At 35.4% G+C, this 25464-nt stretch overlaps 1 protein-coding gene and 1 long non-coding RNA gene across 4 annotated transcripts in view; one reads left to right on the top strand and one right to left on the bottom strand.

Annotated features, from left to right (window-relative positions):
* Positions 1–25464, top strand: part of MCU (mitochondrial calcium uniporter) — a 273983-nt gene that overhangs the window by 200298 nt on the left and 48221 nt on the right. For all 3 annotated transcript variants that reach the window (XM_077124983.1, XM_077124981.1, XM_077124982.1), the window contains one exon: positions 9978–10047. In XM_077124983.1, the coding sequence (XP_076981098.1) occupies positions 9978–10047 (70 nt within the window). The remainder of the gene's footprint in view (positions 1–9977; positions 10048–25464) is intronic.
* On the bottom strand, positions 4950–16059 carry LOC143653747 (uncharacterized). The gene is made up of 3 exons (XR_013161508.1): positions 15960–16059; positions 7710–7787; positions 4950–5140 (listed from the first exon to the last, which is right to left on the bottom strand). It is a non-coding gene; the product is annotated as an uncharacterized LOC143653747 (long non-coding RNA).

Raw genomic sequence — 25464 nt, 5'->3', positions numbered from 1 at the left:
CTGGGACACCATCAAGCATACCAATATAAGCAGTATAGGAGTCACAGAAGGAGAAGAGAGAAAGGAGCAGAATGAATATTCAAAGAAATAATGGCAGAAATTTTCTCAAACTTAGCAAAAAACATGAATATACACATAGGAAGCCCAGAGAACACTAAACAGGATAAACTTGAAGAGAAGTACACCCTATCACACCCTAATCAAACTTTAATTGCAAAGGTCAAGGGGAGAGTTCTGGAAGCTGCATGAGTAAAGCAGCATGTATGTACAAGGGAGTCCCAGTAGGATTTAGTGCCGCTTTCTTATCAGAAACCATTGAGGCAAGAAGGATTTTTCTTATCAGAAACCATGGAGGCAAGAAGGCAGTAGGTTGAAGTATTTAAAGTACTGAGAGAAAACAATTGTCAACCAAGAATTTTATATCTTTCAAAATGAGAATGAGAATAAGACATTCCCAGATGAACAAAAGCTGAGGGAGTTCATGACTACCACAAACAATGCCTAAGGGAGTTTGTCAGACTGAAAGGAAAGGACACTAACAGTGATTCAAAGTGGCATAAAAAAATAAAGACCTCTGGTAAAGATAACCATATGGGTAATTATAAATGCCAATAGTATTGTATTCTAATTTGTGGTATATAACTCCACTTCTTACTTCCTACAGGTGCTAAAATGCAAATGCATAAAAAGTAATGATAAATCTATGGTTTTGGACAAATAGTGTACAAATACATAACTTGTAGCAAGTACAAAAAAAAGTAGAGGGATGGAGGGGCATGGAACTATTTCTGTGTATACTATTGAAATCAAGTTGGTAATGAATAAAATGTGATTGTTATGTACTTACAATGTCAAATTTTAACCCCAAGGTAACCCAAAATAAAATATATGAAAATCATAACCAGAAAGAAATTAGAAAGGACTCAATATGGTACAATTTTTAAAAAAGCCAACTAAAGATGAAAATAGGCATTCATTTAAGAATTGAGGGATGGAATAGGAATAAGACTTGCAAAGGCAAAATGGCAGAAGAAAGACCTCCATTATTGGTAGTGACTTTCAATTTAAGTGGATTAAACTCTCCAGTCAAAAGGCATGGATAAAAAAGCATGAACCAACTATATGCTGTTTATGAGAGACTCACCTTAAATTCAAAGACATAAGTAGTTTGACTGTGAAAGGATGGGAAAAATATATCATGAAACTAGTAACCAAAAGGCAGCTGGAATAGTTATACCAATATCAGAAAAAATCAACTTAAGGTAAAAAAATTGTTAGGAGGGACAAAGATGGTCATTATATACTGGTAAAGGGGTCAATTCAACAAGTAGACATAGCAATTATAAATGTACCTAACAGCAGAATCTCAAATGTAGGGAACAAATACTGATAGATTTGAAGGGAGAAATAGGCAGTGGAGACTACAGAATAGAGATTTTGAGTAATGGTTAGATCATCTGGACAAGGTCAGTAAGGAAATAGAAGACTTGAACAACACTCTAAACCAACTAGATTAAACAGACATATATAGAACTCTTCATCCAACAGCAGCAAAATACACATTCTGTTCCAGTACACATAGGTCATTCTCTGGTATAGACCATATTTGAAGTTACAAAACAAGTCTCATTAAACTCAAAATCATTGAAATCAAATGATGTATCTTCTCTGACTACAAAAGAATGAAGCTAGAAATCGATAACAGAGGGAAAAAGAGAAAATTCACAAATATGTGGGAATTGAACAATGTATTCTTAAACAACCAATGAGTAAAAAGAGGAAATTAGAAGTGAAATTAGGAAATATCTTGAGGTGAATGAAAATGAAAATTCAGCATACCAAGATGTATGGGATGCAGCAAAGGCAGTGCTGAGAGGAAAATTTGCAGCTCTAATACTTACCTTTAAAAAGTGGAAGAATTAGAAAAAGATGTACAAACTAAACCAAAAGCAATAGGAAGGAAGGAAATAACAAATATTAGAGCAGAGATAAATGAAATAGAGATTTTTTTAAAGTAATAGAATCAACAAAACCAAAAGTTGATTCTTTGAAAAAAATCAGAACTAAAATTGACAAGCCTTTAGCTAGACTGACAGAGAAAAAAGAGAGAAGACACAAATAAATAACAAGGACACCTAATGTCACTACTGTTATTTAATATTGTACTGAAAGTTCTAGCTAGAGCAATTAGGCAAGAAAAAGAAATTAGGCATCCACATTGAGAAGGAAGAAATAAAAATTTACTTATTTGTATATGACATGATCCTACACACAGAAAAGCCTGGAAAGTCCACAACAAAGTTATTAGAGCTGATAAACAATTTCAGCAAAGTGGCAGAATACAAAATCAACACTCAAAAGTCAGTAGTGTTTCTGTACAGCAGTAGTAAAAATCTGCAGAGGAAATCAAGAAAATAATTCCATTTACAATAGTAACTAAAAGAATCAAATATCTAGGAATAAATCCAACCAATGATGTAAAGGAGTTGTATACAGAAAAACACAAAATATCACTAAAAGAAATCAAAGAAGACCTGAATATATGGAAAGACATTCCATGTTCATGTAAACATTGTTAAGATGTCATTTCTACCCAAAGCGATTTACAGATTCAACTCAATCCCAATCAAAATTCCAACAGCCTTATTTGCAGAAATGGAAAAGGCAATCATCAAATTCATATGGAAGGGTAAGGGGCCCTGTTCCAGTTTGCTAGCTGCCAGAATGCAATATACCAGAAACAGAATAGCTTTTAAAAAGGGGAATTTAATAAGTTGCTACTTTACAGTTCTAAGGCTAAGAAAATGTCTCAATTAAAACAAGTCTATAGAAATGTCCAATCAAAGGTATGCATCCAGGGAAAGATACCTTGGTTCAAGAAGGCCGATGAAGTTCAGGGTTTAGCGCTCAATGACAAGGCACATGGCGAACACAGTTAGGGCTTCTCTCTCAACTGGAAGGGCACATGGCGAACATGGCGTCATCTGCTAGCTTTCTTTCCTGACTTCCTGTTTCATGAAGCTCCCCGGGAGGTGTCTTCCTTCTTCATCTCCAAAGGTCACTAGCTCCTGGACCTTCTTCTTTGTGGTGCTGCACCATTCTCTCCTCTCTCCGAATCTCTTTCATTCTCCAAAATGTTTCCTCTTTTATAGGACCCCAGAAACTTATCAAGATCGGCCCAAATGGGTGGAGACATGTCATCACCTAATCCAGTTTAACAACCTCTCTTGATCAAATCACATCTCCAGGGAGATGATCTGATTACAGTTTCAAACATACAGTATTGAATAGGGATTATTCTGCCTTTATGAAATGGGATTTAGATTAAAACATGGCTTTTCTAGGGGACATACATCCTTTCAAACCAGCACAGGCCCTGAATAGCCAAAGCTGTCTTGAAAAAGAAGAAAGTTGGAAGACTCATAGTTCCCAATCTTAACACTTGGGGGATATAATTTGACATATCTAAATTTGTGTCATAGCAAGACTCTTTTTTTGTTTCCCCTTTTTTTTTTTAACATAGGCAGGCACCAGGAATCAAACCCGGGTCCTCTGGCATGGCAGGCAAGCATTCTTGCCTGCTGAGCCACTGTGGCCCGCCCGCAAGACTCTTTTATAAAAAAATTTTACCCATGGACAAATATATAAATTTTGTTATTCCATCTAAAGCTCTTTTATGTATAGTTAATATAGCATAATTGATATAGTCAAAATAGTGCAGATTGGTATACTTAATATAGTATATTTGATATACTTTGATATGGTTAGTATTTGTTTCCTAATGTAATTAGGCCAAGAATTTCTTAAAGGGAACTGGATTTATAAGGAATTAGCTTTTGCTTTTCTATTTTCTTTTTCACTTCTCTTCTCTCCTTTCTTCCCTCCCTTCCTCTCTCTCTCTCTGCTTCCCTCTAATGTCTAATTGACTGAATAGTTGGGTGGTATGGACAGGCTATTTAGATTTGACAGTCTAGGTCAAGGTGACAGTCTAGGTGTCACTTTGACTAGGTGACAGTCAAGGTGTTGGCAAGAATTTACTGCTCCTCTGCATAATGAAAGGTAAATGTATGAAAAATTACATAATTTATGATATATAGTAAAGGATTTTAACGTAAGTGTTCACTTGAATTTAATATTTTCCTCTGAGGGCATGAAATGTCTTTTTATAATCCTAAATTTGATTTTTGATCAGCTCGAATTTTATAACTTTGGAAAATGAAGTAATGGTATTTTATAGTTTGACTCTAACCTGGTAACACTAGCATTTTTCTTCTCCTGGGATTAAGATTAAAAGGAAATAGTTGTAATACCAAGGCAAACATTATGCTTTCCTTTAGTTTAAGTATAAACATCTGCTTTTCTTAGAGGTTCTCAAGTTATTTAACAAAGGTGTGAATTCTCTTGTAACTAAGTATAAACTTGCATTTTCTTTTCTAGAGGCCTTGGTGAAACCAAAATACCTTTTTCATTTGAAATTAATATTGGTTAGATGCTGACCCACCCTTTGTCTCAATGATTTCTGAACATTCTGGATATTTTGTTTCTTAGCCTTGATCATGATCTCTGCTTGTGAAATTTAAATATGTGAATAATACATACCGTTTGCCTGAATCCTTTTTTATTTTAGCTTCTTGACATGTTTTTAAAATTTTTAAGTGATAGTCAAGTATTTATTAAAAGTTTACTCTTTTCTTGTGCCATATTAAGATTATAAAATTTAAGCAAATATAGTCCTCTTTAGTCTAGAGGAGTCATAGAATACAGTTTAGAATAGCAAAGTCTTTTTGATCTTGAGCACTTATATTCCCCAGTATGTTTTTTTGTTTTGTTTAGTTTTTATTTTCCTTGTTTTTAATTGCTGTTTCAAAAAAAATTTTTTTTTTTTGGCTATATTAGTCTAAAAGTTACCATAAGATTTAAAGAAAGAAAAGAAGTATCTATGTGTTGTGAATGCTTAATAGTATTTTGTTTTGTCAGTGTATAGATGTAGTTTGGGAAAGACTTTGGGTATTATCTCAAAACGACAGAGGCAGCGTTCGACAGAACAGTTCCCCAAAGGGTCAGATAACTACATATTTTAGGCTTTGCGGGCCATGTGGTCTCTGTCTTAGCTGCTCAACTCTTCTGCAACGTCTTCTCTCTGCAAAAAAAAAAACGCAACCATACATAGTAAGTAAATGAGTGGACTTGACTGTGTTCCTGTAAAACTTTATTTATAAAAAAGGTCACCAGCCTGCTAACCCCTGTTGTGTGACATTTAATTAACAAATATTATCCACAAGGAACCATGTATTGGTGCAGTTTTCTGCCCTACAAAAACATCTTTCAAAAGTCTTGAAGATAATTTGTAAAATAATAGAGAACAGGGCACCTACTGTTTTAAAATGGCCTTCTAGGTGCATGCTGAACTATTTTCAGAGGAAATTATATGATTGTTGGAACTTCCTTTAAGACACTCTGGTGTGTGATGGGGGGACTGGATGAATATAGATGAACCAAGTTGGCAAAAGTTTGCTGAATAAAGAAGCAGAAGGTGAGTACATGGAGTTCAGCAAGCAAGAAGAGTGGTAGAAGATGGAATAGAGAGACGATAGTATATCAGATAATGTTGGTCCTTAAAGGTCCTTAAAAGAACTTCAACTTTTATTCTGAAATAACTGGTAGAACAAAAAAGTAAGTGTACCATATTATCAGAGGGAATACATGCATAAACAAAACAAGCACTAACCATTTAGTAAAATATTTTTGAGAACGGCTAAAACAGAAACTATAGCAGAAAATTTGATGACTCATGAATTATATCAATTCATGTAAATAGGCTAAACTTCCCTGTTAAAAGTAAATGATTCTCAGATCAGATCACAAAGGAAACTATTTAGAGTCATTCCTGAAACAAAGGAACTCAATAATGATAACAAAATTAAAGAACAGGTAAAGAGATAATAAGGTGCAAAAAAAAAGAAGGGGGGTGATCTTAATTTTGGACAATACTTAATACAAAAAAGCATTACATGAGTGAAAAATGATATTCAATATCTGTGTAAAGAAAACCTTAAGATGATTCTAAGAAGCATAAATAAAGACTTAAACAAATGGAAAGGCTTAGTAGGTTCTTGGATAAGAAAATTCAAAATTGTATAAACTTCAGTTTCCCCTATGTTTATATGGCATTAATATGATCTCAACTTCAAGACAAACACAAAACTAGTTAACATTTATTGAGCACTTACTCTGTGCCAGACACTGTTCTAAATGCTATTTAAGTGTTATTATTACTCTTTGCTGATTTTTCAGTGAAGAAACCAAGGCACAAAGAAGTTAAGAAACTTACCCAAGGTTGCAAGTGTAGTAAATGACTGAACCAGAATCGGAATTTAGGCAGATTGATTAGATTCTGTTTTTAACCAATATGCTATATTACTTTTTGAACTTAATAATTTATAGAACTAGATAAACAGACTATGAAGTTCATATAGAGAAACAAATGAGCAAGAATAGTCAGAAAAATTCTTCAGGGAAAGTAATAAGGGGAAACTAACTTTACCAGACACTAAAATATATTATAGAGGTAGAATATTAAAACAGTGTGGTTATTAGGGCATGAGTAGATCATTGGACAAAATAGAAGTACAGAAGTAGCTCCGAATGCATGTAACTATTTAGAAAATTATAAAGGTAGCATTTCAAATAAGTAAAGAAAAGATGGATTGCTAATACATGGAGATTCAAACAACTGGGTAGTCATTAGAGGAAAATTAGTAGGAGTTCTAATTCTCGCCTTGACTAAAATTCCTAATATATCAAAAATTTAAACCTAAAAAATTAAGCTAGAAGAAACAGCCATGGGAGAATTTTATAATATTCTCAGAGTAGGTAGAAGTCTAAGATAGATGATACAGGCTCCTCAAATCATAAAGATTGATAAGTTTGACTGTAAAACATGAAAACTGTGTGCATACAAAAACACCATTAACAAAGTTAAAAAAAATTGCTCAAAGGATTGAGAAAACCTTCTCAACCAAAACGGGGAAGAGTGAAATGAGACAAAGTGTCAATGGCTGAGAGATTCCAAACAGAGTCGAGAAGTTATCCTGGAGGTTATTCTTACAGATTGAGTAGATATCACCTGGTTATTCAAGATGTAATGGAGAGGCTGGAGGGAACTACCTGAAAATGTAGAGCTGTGTTCCAGTAGCCATGTTTCTTGATGATGATTGTATAATGATATAACTTTTTCAGTGTGACTGTGTGATTGTGAAAACCTTGTCTGATGCTCGTTTATCTACCTTGTCAACAGACGAGTAGGATATATGGAATAAAAAAAAAAAAATTGCAACCTATTTTGTTGACAAAGGCTAATCTTAATATTTAAAGAACGTCTACAAAATAATATTTAAAAACCAAGAACTCAACTGAAAAAATGGCAAATAGTGTTTACTTCAAAACAGGCAAATACCACTAATTCTTAGATATAAAACTATGCATATTTTCACCCTAAATATAAAAAATACAAATTACAATTATATTGAAGGTTCTATTTCCCCCCATCACATTGGCAAAACCAGAAAGTTTGATGATGTTGTTTAGGAAGGTCAGGGAACCAGGCATTCATATAGTCAATGAGAGTGTACTCAATGGGTATTTTGAATTGGTTTTATCTCTGTGGGAAGCAATTTGGCAATAGGTCTTAAAATCTGAAGTGCACCTACCTTTGTCCTAGCATTTGCCCTTGAAAATGTCCTGGAAATATCTGAGCACACATGCAAAAACGTTCACACTCTAGCATCCTGTATAATAATAAAAGATTATCAATCAATAGGTGATTGTAAAGATGTACCATAAAAATCTATGTAACCAATATAATTCCATTTAGGCGCTAGAAACTATGAGTTATGTTAAAAAAATAATAAAAAGAAAAAGATGCATAATGGAACTGACCACACTGCCATCTGTGTTTTAAAAAAATCTACACATACATATATGCATATGCCTATACATGCATTACACCGTCTCTGGAAGGATATCCAAATATAACCAGTTACCTCTAGGAAGGAGAACTGAATAGCTGGGCTATAGCAATTAGAGAAAGACCAATATTAAGTGTAAAAGACTTAATTTTTTACTTTTTTTTTGGTACTTTAAAATGTTATTTTAGGGCGGGCCGCGGTGGCTCAGCGGGCAAAGTGCTTGCCTGCTATGCCGGAGGACCTCGGTTCGATTCCCGGCCCCAGCCCATGTAACAAAAACGGAGAAACTGAATACAATAAAACAAGAAAATGTTTAAAAATGTTTCCCTTTCTTCCTTCCTTCCTTCCTTCTATCCTTCCTTCCTTCTCTCTGTCTTTCCTTTAAAAAAAAAAAAAAAAAAAAAAAAATGTTATTTTATGTGCCTATGTAGTCTATTCAAAGGAAATAAAATGACTTCAACATTTAAAATAAAATCACATCGCTGGAAGATACCTAAGTGTTCTAGCCCCTAATTCTGTGGTTGAGCAAACTGAAACCTACAGAAGGCAATAGTGAAGCTCTGTTTTGTATGGAGGATGACTAGCAGTACCAAGGCCTGGGTTCTAATCCTGATTCTAACTCATATGTGACGCTTAGTAAGTAATTTTTCCTCACTGATTCTCAGTTTTCTCATTTGTGGATTAAGGAATAGGATTCATAGCTGTCTTCCCGTTATTTCATGGATCCCAAGGATTCTTTGGATCCTCTTAGGGAGCTCTAGCAGAGAATTGGAATTCTAGGGCTTCCCACCACACCCATCTTTAACCAGAGTATCCCTGGATCTCTGAGTAAGATCGTTTAGCTAAATGTTTGTGGCTTAAAAAAAGAGTCTGAAAATCACAGTAAAGCTTTTGTGTATACTGAGAGATTGTCAATGACCGCATCAAGCACATTAGTGTGTCATAACCAGGGGATTTTAAATGATTTAGTTGCATTTTTGTAAATGTCAGTCTTACAGTCCTGCATGCTCTGTGAGTGGAAGGAGGTAGGGATTAATAATATTCACATGAAGGATGAAAGTCTGTGTTATGTTGCAGTTGTTGTAAGGCATGTGCCATCATGGCATCCTAAATGATTTTTCTTTAGGCTGATGGATTGGAATATGACAACAGACTCTGAGGCTAATACATTGGTTTAACGCCTTCCTTTTGTGGGGTTGGGAAAGTAAAAGCTACAAAGGAATGAATTAAACATTTGGCAAATGAGAAACATATTCAATATTCTTTACATTCTGAAACTTAGTTTAATTACAAGAACCTCAGTTTGAAACCTAAATCCACAGAGACATCATTCTCTGAAGAAACAGTAAGATGTGTGGGTGATTTCCTTCAAACACTTGGGATAAAGTTGTGATTTGAGGACTCAAGGAATGAAGTTGCCTGTCCAAAGTTAACAAAAGGAAGTATGAACTGACCAGATTCTTGCCCCAAAACAGTAGAATTTCAGATACAGCTACTTAATAAATGTCTTATATCTGGTAAAAGATAGGAAGAAAACACAAGTCTAAAAGCTAAGAAGCAGCAAGAAAGTTTGACTTAGACTCGGTAGCACTTAAAACCAATGTTAAATATTTAATTATTTATTAATTTTTTGCATGGGCAGGCACCGGGAATCGAACCTGAGTCTCTGGCATGGCAGGCGAGAACTCTGCCTGCTGAGCCACCGTGGCCTGCCCTGTTAAATATTTTAAAAAGTAGTTGAAAAGTTTGCATGTCATAATTCTAAGTTTGTTTAATATAACATTACTTTGTATGTGTATGTTTCGATGTAAATATGTTTTTATATAATCTTGAAAACACACCCAGGACCTTGTGAGACTTTTATTTTCTTTTATCTGTATTTTTTAACTTTTCATCAAAGAATTGCATTACTTAACTAATTGAAGAGCTGTTATTTATTATATACACGTGCATATGTATATACTATTTGTTGTTCTATCCTAACGGTAGATGTGCCTTTTTGAATTTTAGGTGCATCAGAGACTCTCTTCCTGGCAGAATTTGGGAATTGCTTATTGCAGTACTGTTGTGCCCTCTGATGGTGAGTTTTGGCAAATGCTTTTTTTTTTATGTCTAATGTTTTTTCTTTCCTTAGCATGGTGCTTACTACTCTCTAACCAACATGTAAATTTATAAACCATACGCTTTTTCTTAGGGTGGGCTTTGGAGTCAGGAAGAGAAGGAAGAACTAAAGAAGAGAAATAAAATGTGGGTGGGGATTAAGCATGCACTATTAAATTTAGAGGAGAAACCAGAGAGAAAAACTAACAGTCTTCTAGGTCATTGTACGTTACTCTCTGGTCTTTTTATTTATATTTTAGAGGGGAGAACATAGTTAATGTGAAGATTGCAAAAGAACCATGTTTGGTATCTCCTAAATGTTGAGTCTTTACGTGATAGATAATGACCAAATATTCCAGCCCCTTGGTGATATCAGAGGCTAGACAGAAGCAATTCAAAGTCTGGGACTCCTGTTCTCGTTGTCTTTTTCTTCCCTTATGCTCAAGACTATATTCTTCTTTTATATGGGAAGGAATGAACAGATGCTTGGGGATCACACACAGTACTTTATAAATGTCCATGATGTTCCAAACTGACAACAACATCTAAGCTTTGGTTGTTTTTCCAATAGGAAGTAGGTTGGTTTACAACTCTTTCATTTATCTTACTCAGAAATGGGTAACAGTTTAGTTTGGTTGGCTTAGTTAGGGTTAGATTGTATGTATTTCCTCTGTGTAAAATTTACTTTGATAGAGCTCTAAATTCAACCTTATAAATATTAATCCATAAGCATAGCAGCCTTTGAAAGAGTACCCTGAAAACTAATAAGGACCCCTAAAACTGAAGAAACTCTAAATGATGTATCATGAAAGGTCAAGAATCCCCATGTTTAATCAGTATAGTTTTTACAGTGTTTTCAGAATCCCCCCCCCCACAAAGCTGTTTAGCTATCTGTATAGAGAGTGTATTCATATTTACTAATCCTCTGAACGTGGAGGAAATGTCCATTTGTGATTGCTCATTTGTAGGATGAAAAGAAAAATAGGCCAGAAGCAAAACAAGGAGAATAGTAGCTAATTTTCTTTCTCCTTTCTCTGGAGACATAAAGAACTGACAAAGAAATATCAATTAATATATAAATTAACAATTAAAAAGTGGCACTCAAATCTGTTCCCTTGTGGAAAAGAAGGCATAATATTCTGGGTCGAAGTCAGAGGGCTGCTGGTAAGAATAAATTCATGTCTTTTTATAGATAAAATGTACAACTTTTAAAATTCATGTGAAATTTTTTGTACTGAGGTTTGGCAATGTGTACCTTATGGTAATAACTTAAACCTCATAGAATTAACTTACCTCCCTTAATGTAACTTATTCTGTCTGGTAGCTGAAGCTTTGAGGAGATTGGCCCAATCTGTGTTAAACTAAAATTAGAAACTTTGCTACCCTCTATTTTTCCATGAATTTTCTCATTAGTTTAAAAGACGGAAAACAATTAATAGCATCTGATTATTGTGCTGTATTTTCTGTCAGTGCCCTACTATGATACTCAAAATGTCCGTTAAAGTAAGCACAGTGAAAAATATCATTTAAATTATTATAAATAGATGAATAAATGTAATTATAATAAAAATAAAATGGCACTCATCCTTTACATCTTCTAGTTCCCCTAAAAGTTCCTTTGTTCCTCTTTGCAGTAAATTCCCACTCCTACCTTCAGTCTTGAGCAACCATTGTTCTGCCTTATTTCTTTATATTAAACCTTTTCTAAAAGTGTCATATAAATGGATTTGTACAATATGTAGTATTTTGCTTCTAGTTTCTTTTACATAGCATAATGCTTTGGGGGTTTATCCATATTGTAGAACATACTGTAGTTCATTCCTTCATTACTGTTCCTGAGTTAGTATTCCAATGAATGGAAATACTGTGTTTTGTTTATTCATTCACCAAAAAAGGAACATTTGGATTATTTTCAATTTTTGATTATTATACATAATGCTGCTATCAACATTTGTTCATAAGTCTTTAGGTAAACATGTTTCCATTTCTCTTGACTAGAAACATAGGAGTGGAATGACTGGGTCATATGATAACTGTATGTTTAACAAAATTGTTTTCCAAAGTTGCATCCCCACCAGCATCATATGGTTCCAGTTTCTCCACATCCTCCCCAACACATGGTATGGTCAATCTTTTTTATTGTAAACATTCTAGTGGATATGTAGTAGTATTTCATTGTGGTTTTAATTTACATTTCACTGATGACTAATGATGTCAAGCATCTTTTCCTATGCTTATTGAATATTTTTTTTGGTGAAGTATCTGTTCAAATCTTTTATTCATTAAAAAACAATTGACTATCTTCTTATTATTGAGTTGTAAAAGTTGTAAGAATTATATATATATATTTTTTCCTGTTGCTTTAAAAACAGTGTTGGCAGGTAAAGCGATTCAATCAATCATCAAAAATCTTCCTAAAAAATAAAACCCAGGGCCAGATGGCTTCACAGGGGAATTTTATCAGACATTCCGAAAAAAGAACTAATACCAATTCTACTCAAACTTTTAAAAAAAAATTGAGGAAATAGGAACACCATCTAACTCATTTTATGCAGCTAACATCACTATAATGCCAAAACCAGGTGAAGATGCTATAAGAAAGGAAAACTACAGATCAGTCTCCCTAATGAATATAGATGCAAAAATTCTAAACAAAATGCTAGCAAATTGATTCTAACAACACATTAAAAGAATTATGTACCTCGACCAAGTGAGATTTATACCAGGAATGCAAGAGTGGTTCAACACAAGAAAATCAATTAATGTAATATAGCACATTAACAAATCAAAAGGGAAAAATCACATGATCATCTCCATTGAAGGTGAAAAAGCATTCAACAAAATCCAACATCCTTTTCTGATAAAAACACTTCAAAAGGTAGAAATCAAAGATAACTTCCTCAATATAATAAAGGGCATATATGAAAAACCAATAGCCAGCATCATACTCAATGGTGAGAGACGGAAAACCTTCCCTCTAAGATCAGGAATGAGATAAGAATGCCCTCTGTCACCACAGTGATTCAACATTGTACTAGAAGTCTAGCTAGAATAATCAGGAAGGAAAAAGAAATAAAAGGCATCCAAATCAGAAAGCAAGAAGTAAAACTTTCATTATTTCCAGGTGATATTATACTAATCTTGGAAAATCCAGAAAAATCTATGACAAATTTGCTTGAGCTAATAAATAAATTCAGCAAGGTGGATGGATTTAAAGCTATTGTGTACAAATCAGTAATGAGTAATGACCTCACTGTGGATACAGTTAAGGAATGAACTACATTCAAAACAGCAACTAAAAGAATCAGCTATCTAAGAATGAACTTAGCTAGTGATATAAAGGACCTGTATACAGAAAACTACATAACATTGCTAAAAGAAATCAAAGAAGATCTAAATAAGTGGAAAGACATTTCTTGCTCATGGATAGGAAGGTTAAATGTAGTTAAGATGTCAGTTCTACCCAAATTGATCTACAGATTCAATGCAGTGCCAATCAGAATTCAAACAACATACTTTAAACACGTGGAAAAGCTAGTTACCAAAATCTGGAAGGGAAAGAGACCTTGAATAGCTAAAAATATCCTAAAAAAGAAGTACAAAGTGGGAAGATTAACACTTCCTAATTTCAAAGCTTATTATAAAGCCACAGTGGTCAAAAAAGAATGGTACTGGCATAAAGATAGAAGTATTGATCAATGGAATCAAATCAAAAGTGCAGAAATGGACCACCAAATCTATGGTCAACTGGTCGTCAACAAAAGCCTTAAGTCCTCTGAACTGGGACAAAATAGTCTTTTCAATAAATGAGCATGGGAGAACTCGATATCAATAGCCAGGAATGAAAGAGGACCTTTACCTTACACCCTATACAAAAATTAACTCAGAATGGATCAGACACCTAAATATGAGAACCAGTACCATAAAACTCCTAAAAGAAAATGTAGGGAAACACTTTAAGACGTAGTAATAGGAGGTAACTTTCTAAGCTTTACACCCAAAGCACAAGCAATGAAAGAAATAAATGGGAACTCCTCAAAATCAAATGCTTTTGTGTCTCAAAAAATTTGTCAAAAAATGAAGAGGCAGCCAACTCAATGGGAGAAAATATTTGGAAATCATATATCAGACAAAGAATTGATATCCTGAATACATAAAGAGATCATATAACTCCACAACAAAAGAACAAACAATTGATTATGAAATGGGCTAAAGATATGAATTGTCATTTTTCTGAAGAGCAAATACAGATGACTCAAAAGCAGTTGAAGAGATGCTCATTTTCATTAGCTAAAAGGGAAATGTAGATCAAGACTACAATGGGATACCACCTCAAACCTACAAGAATGTCTGCTATTAAACAAACAGGAAACTACAGATGTTGGAGAGGATATAGAGAAATTGGGACACATATGCACTGCTGGTGGGAATGTATAATGGAACAGCCACTATGGAAGACAGTTTGGTGGTTCCTTAGAAAACTAAATATCGAATTGTCCAATGACCCAGCCATACCACTACTCAGTATATACCCAGAAGAGCTGAAAGCAGTGACACAAACAAACATTTGCACACCAGTGTTCATACAGCATTATTCACAACTGTCAAAAAATGGAAATGATCCAAGTGTCCATCAACAGATAAGTGGATTAACAAAATATGATATATATATATATATATATATATATATATATACGATGGAGTATTATGCAGCAGTAAGACAAAATAACATCCTGAAGCACATGACAAGATGAATGAACCTTGAGGACATAATGCTGAGTGAAATAAACCAGACACAAAAGGATAGATACTGTATGAGTTTGCCTTTATAACCATGGTAAAAGTAAACTCAGAGACTTATAATACAGAATATAGGGAACCTAGAGATCCACGGAAACTAAAGATGGGTGAACCATTAGCTAATGAGGTTGAATATAAATGTAAGAGAATAGATAGAAGTGAAGGCAGTTCATTAGTGGATCTATAAGTAATATTGCCATATTGAAGGTGAACATGATTGAAAGGGGTTGCATGGAACCATCTGGCCCACCCTTTAACACTACAAATATAAATAACTTTTTGCATGAACTACTGCAAAGGTCAGAATCTTGTAAAAATAGTATAGGGAGCATGGAGAGAAGATTTTTTTGTCAAGTTGTGTTTTTAATGGCCATTGTTATACACAGTTGAAAATTCTGTAATGATTGTCACCAACATGCTAAGGACACCAAAAATATTTTCCCATTGTTAAAGAAAATATAATCCACTGCTATGTATCTTTCATTCCAACTTCAGAAAGTCTTGGCAACAAAAAAGAAATGAAAGTATTTAGTCACCGAATGTGATAGGACTCAAAACCTCAGTGTTTTTATGTTGCAGAGTTCTTGGCCAACCTAGATATTAAGTTGAGAATGCTGAAAGAAATGCTTTATATTTTTCTACTTTTAGTACATATCAGACAGTTTGGATTTTTTGAATAAAAGTTTCATTTTGAAAACTTAACCAAAATGTGAGTGAACAAAAGTCTTATCTTGACGAATTCTTAAGGTTGACTTTTAAAAAGCTTTTAATTTTGAAATAATTTCAACTTACGGGATGGTTGCAAAATAATATAGAACCCAGAGAGAGAACTCCAATCTGATACCCAGATACCCTGATATCCAGGTCCCCCAACTTTTGACATTTTGCCACATTTGCTGTATCATTCTATCTATCCATTTATCCTTCTATCTATCTATCCATTCACCTGCCTATCTGTCCGTCTGTTTTCTAAACATTTCATGCTCCTTAAACACTTAATACTTCCATGTCTATTTTCTAAGAATAAGTATATTCACTTATGTAACCATCTAAGTACAAGTTTGAGGAATTTTACATTGATATAACACTTACAGTCTATATTCCAAATTTTTCATATGTCCCATTATTGTCCTTAGGCATTTTCTTCTTCATTATTAGATACAGCTTGGGTGTAGATTGACTTTTCACACTGCGAAGAAAAGCAACCGCATGAGATTGAAACAACCTTTAAGCTTTGTGCAAATAGTTTATGAACTGGTTTAGTTTGGAGTAGATGCAAATTTATGTCAAATTCCACATGATGTTACTGGTTTCAGTATTGCTGTGTTTTGAGGCAGAAATATAACTTAATGGAATTACTGATATTGCATTAAGCAATTAGTTCCTAGTTGATATCTATTAACATGTGAGCTGACACAGTAAAAAAAAAATTGCTAATAATGTAAGTTTCTTTTGGAAAATAAAAAGGTTGTTAATATCAAAGGTTAGCAACATCTTTGAAAGAGTTTTAAATTTCTTTAGCATAAAGACCTCCAGAAAAAAAATTGACTGAAAGGAAAATCTTGCACAAATGTTGCATCTTCCAAATTTAGCAACACATGTTCTTATATTGCCTCAGAGAAAAAAAGGAGCTCCGCCTGTTGTCATAACTCACTGTTTTTTCTTCATTGGCACATAATGGCACCAAAGACTCTTCTAATAGCCCTGAAAAAGTCTTGCCTGTCAGCACAGAAGTAATCAATTTGATGAGAGCAAGGTTTTATCACAAAAAGGACCACAATATAAAATTCTTCTCTGGTTGGTAAAGCTCTGTCAGAAGTTTTGCTTTTTAAGAGAAGAGAAAAGAGCCACTGTCAACCAAGATGGCTGTGTAAGATGCTCTCTGGTGAGAATTTCCCACATTTTTCTTTAAACAACTAGCAAGATCTGTCAGAGCCATCTTCCTCAAAACTCCAGAAAACAGATAAAGTGTTGTAGTAATTGGATGAGTGCTGAATCAAGAAAACACAGCTTTAAAAAACAATAGGGGATTATAGACTTGCGGGTCAAGATGGTGGCTTAACAATGTGCGCATTTTAGTTCGTCCTCCAGAACAACTACTAAATAACCAGAAACAGTACAGAACAGCTCCTGAGGCCACGTCAGTGACCAGACACACAGCGTACCCCAGTCTGGACCAGCTGGACCGGCTGTGAGCCCCCACAGAACCGTAAGTTCCCAAAGCTGCAGCGGTCAGTGCCCCTCCCCCACAGACTGCTTCCCAGAGGGAAAAGGAAAGGAACTTTACCAGCAGCAAGTACTGAGCACATCAAACACCAATTGTGGAATTAATTAACAAATTCTGACTGCTAAAAATAGGCCCCCAGCTTAGGTGAACCTGGCCAAATGGAGGTTGCTCATTTTTGTCCCAGCACCAAGGGGGCAGGGCTGACAGAAAAAGGGGGAAAAAAAAAAAACAAACAGAGGTTTTTGTGGCTGTGTATCTACAAAGGCTTGACTGCCTTTGGATATAGCAGCAGGACTTCTCAGGCTGCAACTGCCCCAGGCATAGGCAGAAGTTAGCTCTTTTGGGGGCTTGTCTGGAGCCTGTGCCTTCCCCAGGGGAGGGGTGAAGCCCAACTCAGGTGGAATCCCTCCCTCAAGGAATTCAGACAACAGGGCTTCGTAATTTGAAGCCATTAAAACCAGCCTGCAACCTCTCCTCTGTCTCCACCACTCCCCCAGCAGGGAGAGTCCGCCAAAGTTAAAGGTACCGCATCATCTTATGCTGGTGGGACCTGCAGGCAGACAAGCACCACATACTGGTCAGGATAAGAAAAACAGAGTCCAGAGACTTCACAGGAAAGTCTTTCAACCTGCTGGGTCTCACCCTCAGGGAAAACGGATGCTGGTGCCTCTTTCCTCCTGATAGGAGGCCAGTTTGGTCTGGGAAAATCTGGCTGGGGTCTATAATATCTAAGGAGACCCTCCTAAGGGTAGAGTGGAAAAAGCACCATACAAGCAGGGCAAGAAACAAGAAAACAAGAACTGAAAAATTCTCCTCTGTTAAACAAAACTTAAGCTAAAGGTCCAGATAAAGCTGAACTGAATGTCAAAGAACAGATAGACAACAAATTCATCCAACAAGAAAACTCTAGGTAAAATAAGTGAAAGCAATCTCCAGAATAAACTAATTAAGGTAATTAAATGCCTAGATGCCAGCAAAAAATAACAAATCACACTAGGAAAATGGAAGATATGACCCAGTCAAAGGAACAAACCGACAATTCAAATGAGATACAGGAGCTGAAACAATTAATTCAGAATATACGAACAGACATGGAAAACCTCATCAAAAACCAAATCAATGAATTGAGGGAGGATATAAAGAAGGCAAGGAATGAACAAAAAGAAGAAATTGAAAGTCTGAAAAAACAAATCACAGAACTTATGGGAATGAAAGGCAAGGTAGAAGAGATGAAAAAAACATGGAAACCTACAATGGTAGATTTCGAGAGACAGAACACAGGATTAGTGAACTGGAGAACGGAACATCTGAAATCCGGCAAGAAAAAGAAAATATAGGGAAAAAATGGAAAAATATGAGCAGGGACTCAGGGAATGAAAGACAATATGAAGTGCACGAATATACGTGTTGTGGGTGTCCCAGAAGGAGAAGAGAAGGGAAAAGGAGGATGAAAACTAATGGAGGAAATTATCACTGAAAATTTCCCAACTCTCAGGAAAGACTTAAAATTGCAGATCCAAGAAGTGCAGCGTACCCCAAAGAGAATAGATCCAAATAGACATACTCCAAGACATTTCCTAATCAGAATGTCAGAGGTCAAAGAGAAAGAGAGAATCTTGAAAGCAGCAAGAGAAAAGTAATCCATCGCATACAAGGGAAGCCCAATAAGACTATGCGCAGATCTCTCAGTAGAAACCATGAAGGCAAGAAGACAGTGGGATGATATATTTAAATTATTAAAAGAGAAAAACTGCCAACCAAGAATTCTATATCCAGCAAAATTGTCCTTCAAAAATGAGGGAGAAATTAAAACATTTTCAGACAAAAAAATCACTTAGAGAATTTGTGACCAAGAGACCAGCTCTGCAAAAAATACTAAAGGGAGCACTAGAGACAGATACGAAGACAGAAGAGAGAGGTGTGGAGAAGAGTGTAGAAAGGAAGACTATAAGTAAAGGTAAAAAGAAGGAAAATTAGATATGACATATAAAATCCAGAAGGCAAAATAGTAGAAGAAAGTACTACCCATGCAGTAATAACACTGAATGTTAATGGATTAAACTCTCCAATCAAAAGACATAGTCTGGCAGAATGGATTAAAAAACATGACCCATCTATATGCTGTCTCTACTCAAAGGACATGAGGGCAAGGACACAAATGGACATTTACACACCAATATTTATAACAGCATTATTTACAATTACCAAGAGATGGAAGCAGCCAAAATGTCCATCAGTAGACGGTTGGCTAAACAAACTGTGGCATTTACATAAGATGGAATATTATGCAGCTGTAAGACAGAATAAAGTTATGAAGTATGTAACAACATGAATGGACTTTAAGGACATTATGCTGAGTGTGATTAGCCAAAACCAAAAGAACAAATACTGTATGGTCTCACCAATATGAACTGACATTAGTGAATAAACTTGGAATATTTCGTTGGTAACAGAGACCATCAGGAGATAGAAATAGGGTAAGATATTGGGTAATTAGAGCTGAAGGGATACAGATTGTGCAACAGGGCTGAATATGAAAACTCAGAAATGGACAGCACAATATTACCCAACTGTAATACAATTATGTTAAAACACTGAATGAAGCTGCATATGAGAATGATCGAGGGAGGAGGGCTGGGGCATAAATGATATCACAAAGAAAGACGATAAAGATTGAGATGGTATAATCTAGGAATGCCTAGAGTGTATAATGATAGTGACTAAATGTACAAATTTAAAAAATGTTTTTGCCTGAGGAAGAACAAAAGAATGTCATTACTGCAGTGTGCTGAAAATAGGTGGTAATTACTATTTTAAAATTTCAACTTATGTATGAGACTAGAGCAAAAAGTGTTTATTTGGTACAAATTTATACTTTGCCTAGTGCATCTCCTAATATAACTTATGTAGATAGTTAGTTGAACACCTTAAGTACATGGAACTTTGTACAGGACATGAGATTTTGTTGGTTTGTCCAGGTGATGCCCTGATGAATCCCAGAGCGATTTGATCAGTTAGTGGAAAAGCATTTGCACAGTCCCCTTCGGGGAATGGTGAGAACAGGGGAAGACTCAACTTCCCCAAGTTGAATTCTTGATATTTTCACAAGCAGTGTGGGCAACCAAAGCTATAGGCTGAGCCCCCAGTCTTGGGGTTTGTTCATAGGAAACTTAACCCCACAGGGGATAGGTCAAGCCTACTTAAAATTAAGCCTAAGTGTCACCCCCAAGAGAACCTCTTTTGTTGCTCAGATGTGGCCTTTCACTCCAGCCAACACAGTAAGCAGATTCACCACCCTCCCCCTGTCTACGTGGGACATGACTACCAGGGGTGTGGATCTTCCTGGCAGTGTGGGACAGAAATCCCAGAATGAGCTGAGATTCAGCATCAAGGGATTGAGAAAAACTCTAGAATGAGCTGAGACCCAGCATCAAGGGATTGAGAAAACCTTCTCAACCAAAAGGGGGAAGAGGGAAATGAGACAAAGTGTCAATGTCTAAGAGATTTCAAACAGAGTTGAGAAGTTATCCTTGAGGTTATTCTTATGCATCAAGTAAATATCATCTTGTTATCCAAGATGTAATGGAGAGGCTGGAGGGAACTGCCTGAAAATGTAGAGCTGTGTTCCAGTAGCCATGTTTCTTGATGATGATTGTATAATGACATAGCTTTCACAATGTGACTGTGTGATTGTGAAAACCTTGTTTCTGATGCTCCTTTTATCTACCTTGTCAACAGATCAGAGGAACATATGGAATAAAAATAAATAATAGGGGGAACAAATGTTAAAATAGATTTAGTTTGAAATGCTAGTGATCAATGAAAGGGAGGAGTAAGGGGTATGGTATGTAAAAATTTTTTTTTCTGTTTTTGTTTTATTTTTCTGTTGTCTTTTTATTTCTTTTTCTGAATTGATGCAAATGTTCTGGGAAATGATCATGATGGTGAATATGCAACTGTGTGATGATATTGTGAATTGCTGAGTGTATGTGTTAGGAATGTTTGTTTTTCTTCTTTGTAATTTTTTTATTAATAAAAATTTTTTAAAAAAATTTCAGATCATTAAAAAAAAAAACAATAGGAGATGCTTCTGACACCCTTGCTGTGGCTCCTTCCCCACCCCTTCCCCAGTAAGCGTGGAACAAGTCTGCACTCCCATTTTGGGTATGCGGCCTGTTCAAGAAGAACCAGGGTAGCACCACGTGCAAACTGTAGTGCCTGTATGTTAGTGCCAGTCTGTTGATGGCAGCCTCAAAGACTGAACCAGGTAACCCATTTCTGGCTCATCCTCCCCAAACTTACCCTGTGCAAGCAACTTTTGTATGGCTAATGCACTGTAGGAACAAAACCAGAAATGTGTGAACAAATGATTACCTGCTTTAAGTCATATAGTAGAGCACCTGGGTGAAAGTCGATTTCATAGAGAGTAGAGGGGGCATTAAAATTCCTGTAAATGGGGGAACACCTAAGGTCACAAACAAGCACAAGCCCAGAGCAAGACCCAAGCTCAGAAGAACAGAAAGGACACTGCCCCACACAGTGCCTTCAGCTGGTCTTTTTGTGTGTGTGTGACACAATACAAAAAATATATATGTTGGCGTTATGAAATCAAGATTGGTTGGAAAAAAGTGATGTCTAAATTCCTCCCTTTTGGAATTGCACACCTCTTTTGTCAGTGATTTCCATATTGTTCTTGTGAAATAGGCATGCTATAAAAAATCAAATTATAATTAGATTTAATTAGTCTTTTAAGAAATATTTTTATTGAGATATCTTCACACACATACAGTCCATCCAAAGTATATAATCAGTGACTCCCAACATCATCACCATGGTCACTTTTAGATCATTTTAGATCATCACTGTAGAAAAAGAAATTAAAAAAAAAGAAAAAAACTTATGCATCCCTATACCCCTTACCCCCAGCCCCACTGACTAGTATTGAAGTCTACCCAATTTTTATTTACCCCTTATCCCCATCCCCATTATTAATTTTTTGTCCTTATTTTTTTACTCATCTGTCTATAACCTGGATAAAAGGGTCGGCTGATCTTGATAAGAGGGCCAAACTCTAGTGGAGTGCATCAACTAACAGAGCCAGTTTTAAAAGACTGTGAAAGTATTTTCTGCATTTGTTTGTTTGTTGTTGTTCGCTCTAGGAACTCAAGGAAATTTTTGTCATATCACTGGATATACACTTAAGGAACAGACAGTGCAGAGACTAAGTCCCAGTTAACAGTATGAATGTAAAATGTACATTATGCAAAAAAAGAATGCAAGATAGACAAAGAAATAGAAAATTGTGGCCTGTGCAAAGGATAAAGCGCTAGAAGGCAAAGCTGGGGAAGACGAAACTTTGGCTATACCAGATAAAGACTTAAAAAAACTGATCTTGATGTACTTAAGGAAATGAAAAGACAGAGAAAGAACTAAAGGATATCAAGAAACCAGTGAATTAACAGTATGAGAATCTGAGTAGATAGAAATATTTTAAAAGAACCAAACAAAAATATTAGAGTTGAAGACCACAATAACTGAAAGAAAAATTCCCAAGAGGATTTCAACAGCAGATTGGGGCTGACGAAAGAAAGGATTAGTGAACTCAAAGATAAGACAATTGAAATGATTTGGGCCGAGGACCAGAAAAGAGAAAAAATGAAAAAAAAAAAGATACTAAGCCCAAGGGACTTCTGGGATAATATCAAGCAAAACCAATCTAGAAGAAATGTTCATAGAAATAATGGTGGAAAATATTCCAAATTTAATGAAAGACATAAATATATACATTCAAGAACCCCAAGGAAACTCAGAAAAGATAATTCAAAGAGAACCAGGCCCAGATACATAGTAGTCAAACTGCTGAATGTGAGGGCAAGGAAAGAGTTCTGAAAACTGCAAGAGAAAAGCAATGTGTTACATACAAGGAAGTCCCAGTAAGATTAAGTACAGATTTCTCAACAGAAACCACAGCGGCAAGGAGACAGCAGAGCAAAATATTTAAAGTGCTGAAAAAAAAAAAAAAAAACAACTACCAACCAAGAATTTCATATATGTTGAAATTATCTTTAAAGTGATGGGGAGCGAAAAGGATAAGCTAAGCCTACTTAAAATTAGGCCTCAGAGTCACCCCCAAAGAACCTCTTTTGTTGCTCAGATGTGGCCTATCTCTCTCTTCCAGCCAACATCACAAGCAAACTCACTGCTTTCCCCTTCTCTGTGTGGGAGATGACTCCCAAAGGTATAAACCTCCCTGGCAACGTGGGACAGATATCCTAGAATGAGCTGGGACTCGGCATCAAGGGATTGAGAAAACTTTCTCAACCGAAAGGGGGAAGAGAGAAATTAAAGTTTCTGTGGCTGAGAGATTTCAAACAGAGTTGAGAGGCTATCCTGGAGGTTATTCTTACACATCATATAGATATGCTGTTTTTAGTTTAAGGTGTATTAGAGAGGCTAGAAGGAAGTGCCTGAAACTATAGAGCTGTTCAGTAGCATGTTTCTTGAAGATGATTGTATAATGATATAGCTTTCGCAGTGTAACTGTGTGATTGTGAAAACCTTTTGTCTGATGTTCCTTTTATCTGTGGTATGGACAGATGAGTAAAAATATGGATTAAAAATAAATAAATAATAAGGGGAACAAATGTTTAAAAAAAAATGATGAGGAGGTTAAGACATTTCCAAATGAAGAAAAGCTAAGGAGTTTGTCACCACTAGACCTGCTCTACAAGCAATGCTAAAGGGAGTCCTTTAGGCTGAAGCTTAATGACACTAAACAGTGGATCAAATCAGTATAAACAAATAAAGACCTCCAGGGAAATTAACCAAACAGGTAATTAAAGTTGGTATGTGTTTTAGTTTGCTAAAGCTGCCAGAATACAATATACAAGAAACAGAACAACTTTTAAAAAAAGGAATTTATTAAGTTGCAAATTTAAAATTCTTGTGAAACTATCCAAATCAAGGCACCAAAGAGAGATTACCTTCAGTTAAGAAAGACTGATGCTGTCCAGAACACCTATGACAGCTGGAAAGGCACATGGCAACATCTGCTGGCTTTCTTTCCTGACGTTTCATTTCATAAGGCTTCCCTCGGGGCATTTCATTCTGCATCTCCAAAGGTCTCTGGCTGTGTGGGCTCTGTCTACTCTGAAGCTTTTTCAAAATGGTTCCCTCTTAACAGGCTCCAGTAAGTGACCCCATCTTGAATGAGTGGAGATGCATCTCCATGGAAATCACCTAATCAGACGGTCCCACCCACAATTGGGTGGGTCAGATCTCCATGGAAACAACTTAATCAAAAAGATCCCACATAACAATATTGGTTGAGGATTAAAGAACTTGGCTTTTCTGGGGTACACAACAGTTTCAAACCAGCAAAGTGTGGAACTCCACTTTTTACTTCTTACAGGTTCTAAAATGCAAATGCATAAAAGCAATAATAAGTCTATGGTTTGGGACCTGTAATGTATAAAGATATTTGTAACAAGTACAACAAAATGGTGGGGGGTGAAAGGGTATGGAACATATTTTTGTATATGCCTTCAAGTTAAGTTGGCATAAAATTAAACATGATTTTTATAGATTTAGAATGTTAAACCCTCAAAGGAAAGATATGAAAATATATGCTCAGAAAGAAATGAGAAGTGACTCAAAATGATATACTACAAAAGAGCAAATAAATATGAAAGTAGGCATTAATGGAAGAATGAGAAACAAAAAAGGTATGACTTACAAAGACCAAATAGCAAAATGGCAGAAAAATAAAATAAAGAATAAAAAGGAATAGAATAAACAAAATCAAAAGTTGATTCTTTGAAAAGATCGATAAAATGAACAAACATTTAACTAGACTGGCAGAAAAAAGAAGATGCAGAAAAAGAAAGAAGAAAAAGAGAAGATACAAATAACTAAAATCATAAATTAAAAAGGGAACATTACTATTTACCCTACAGAAATAAGAAGGACTGTAAGAAGCTCATATGAACAACTGCACCCCAACAAATTAAATAATGTAAATAAAATGGACAAATTCCTAGAAATAGACCAATTACCTATACTGACTCAAGAAGGAAAAGAAAATTTCAAGAAACCAATAACTAGTAAAGAGATTTAATTCAGTAATCAAAAACCTCCCAACAACAACAACAAAAAACAGGAACATACATTCCAGGAAGAATTAATACCAGTCCTGCTCAAATTCTTCCAAAAAATTGAAGAGGCAGGAATACTCCCTAACTTATTCTAATACCAAAGCCAGTATCACACTAATACCAAAGCCAGATAAAGATACCGCAAGAAAAGAAAATTACGCATCAATATCCTTTATGAACATAAATGCAAGAATTGTCAACAGTATTCTCGCAAACT

This window comes from Tamandua tetradactyla, chromosome 13 (assembly GCF_023851605.1).
Source record: "Tamandua tetradactyla isolate mTamTet1 chromosome 13, mTamTet1.pri, whole genome shotgun sequence".
NCBI lineage: Eukaryota > Metazoa > Chordata > Mammalia > Pilosa > Myrmecophagidae > Tamandua > Tamandua tetradactyla.
This window is presented reverse-complemented; position numbering and strand designations above follow the sequence as displayed.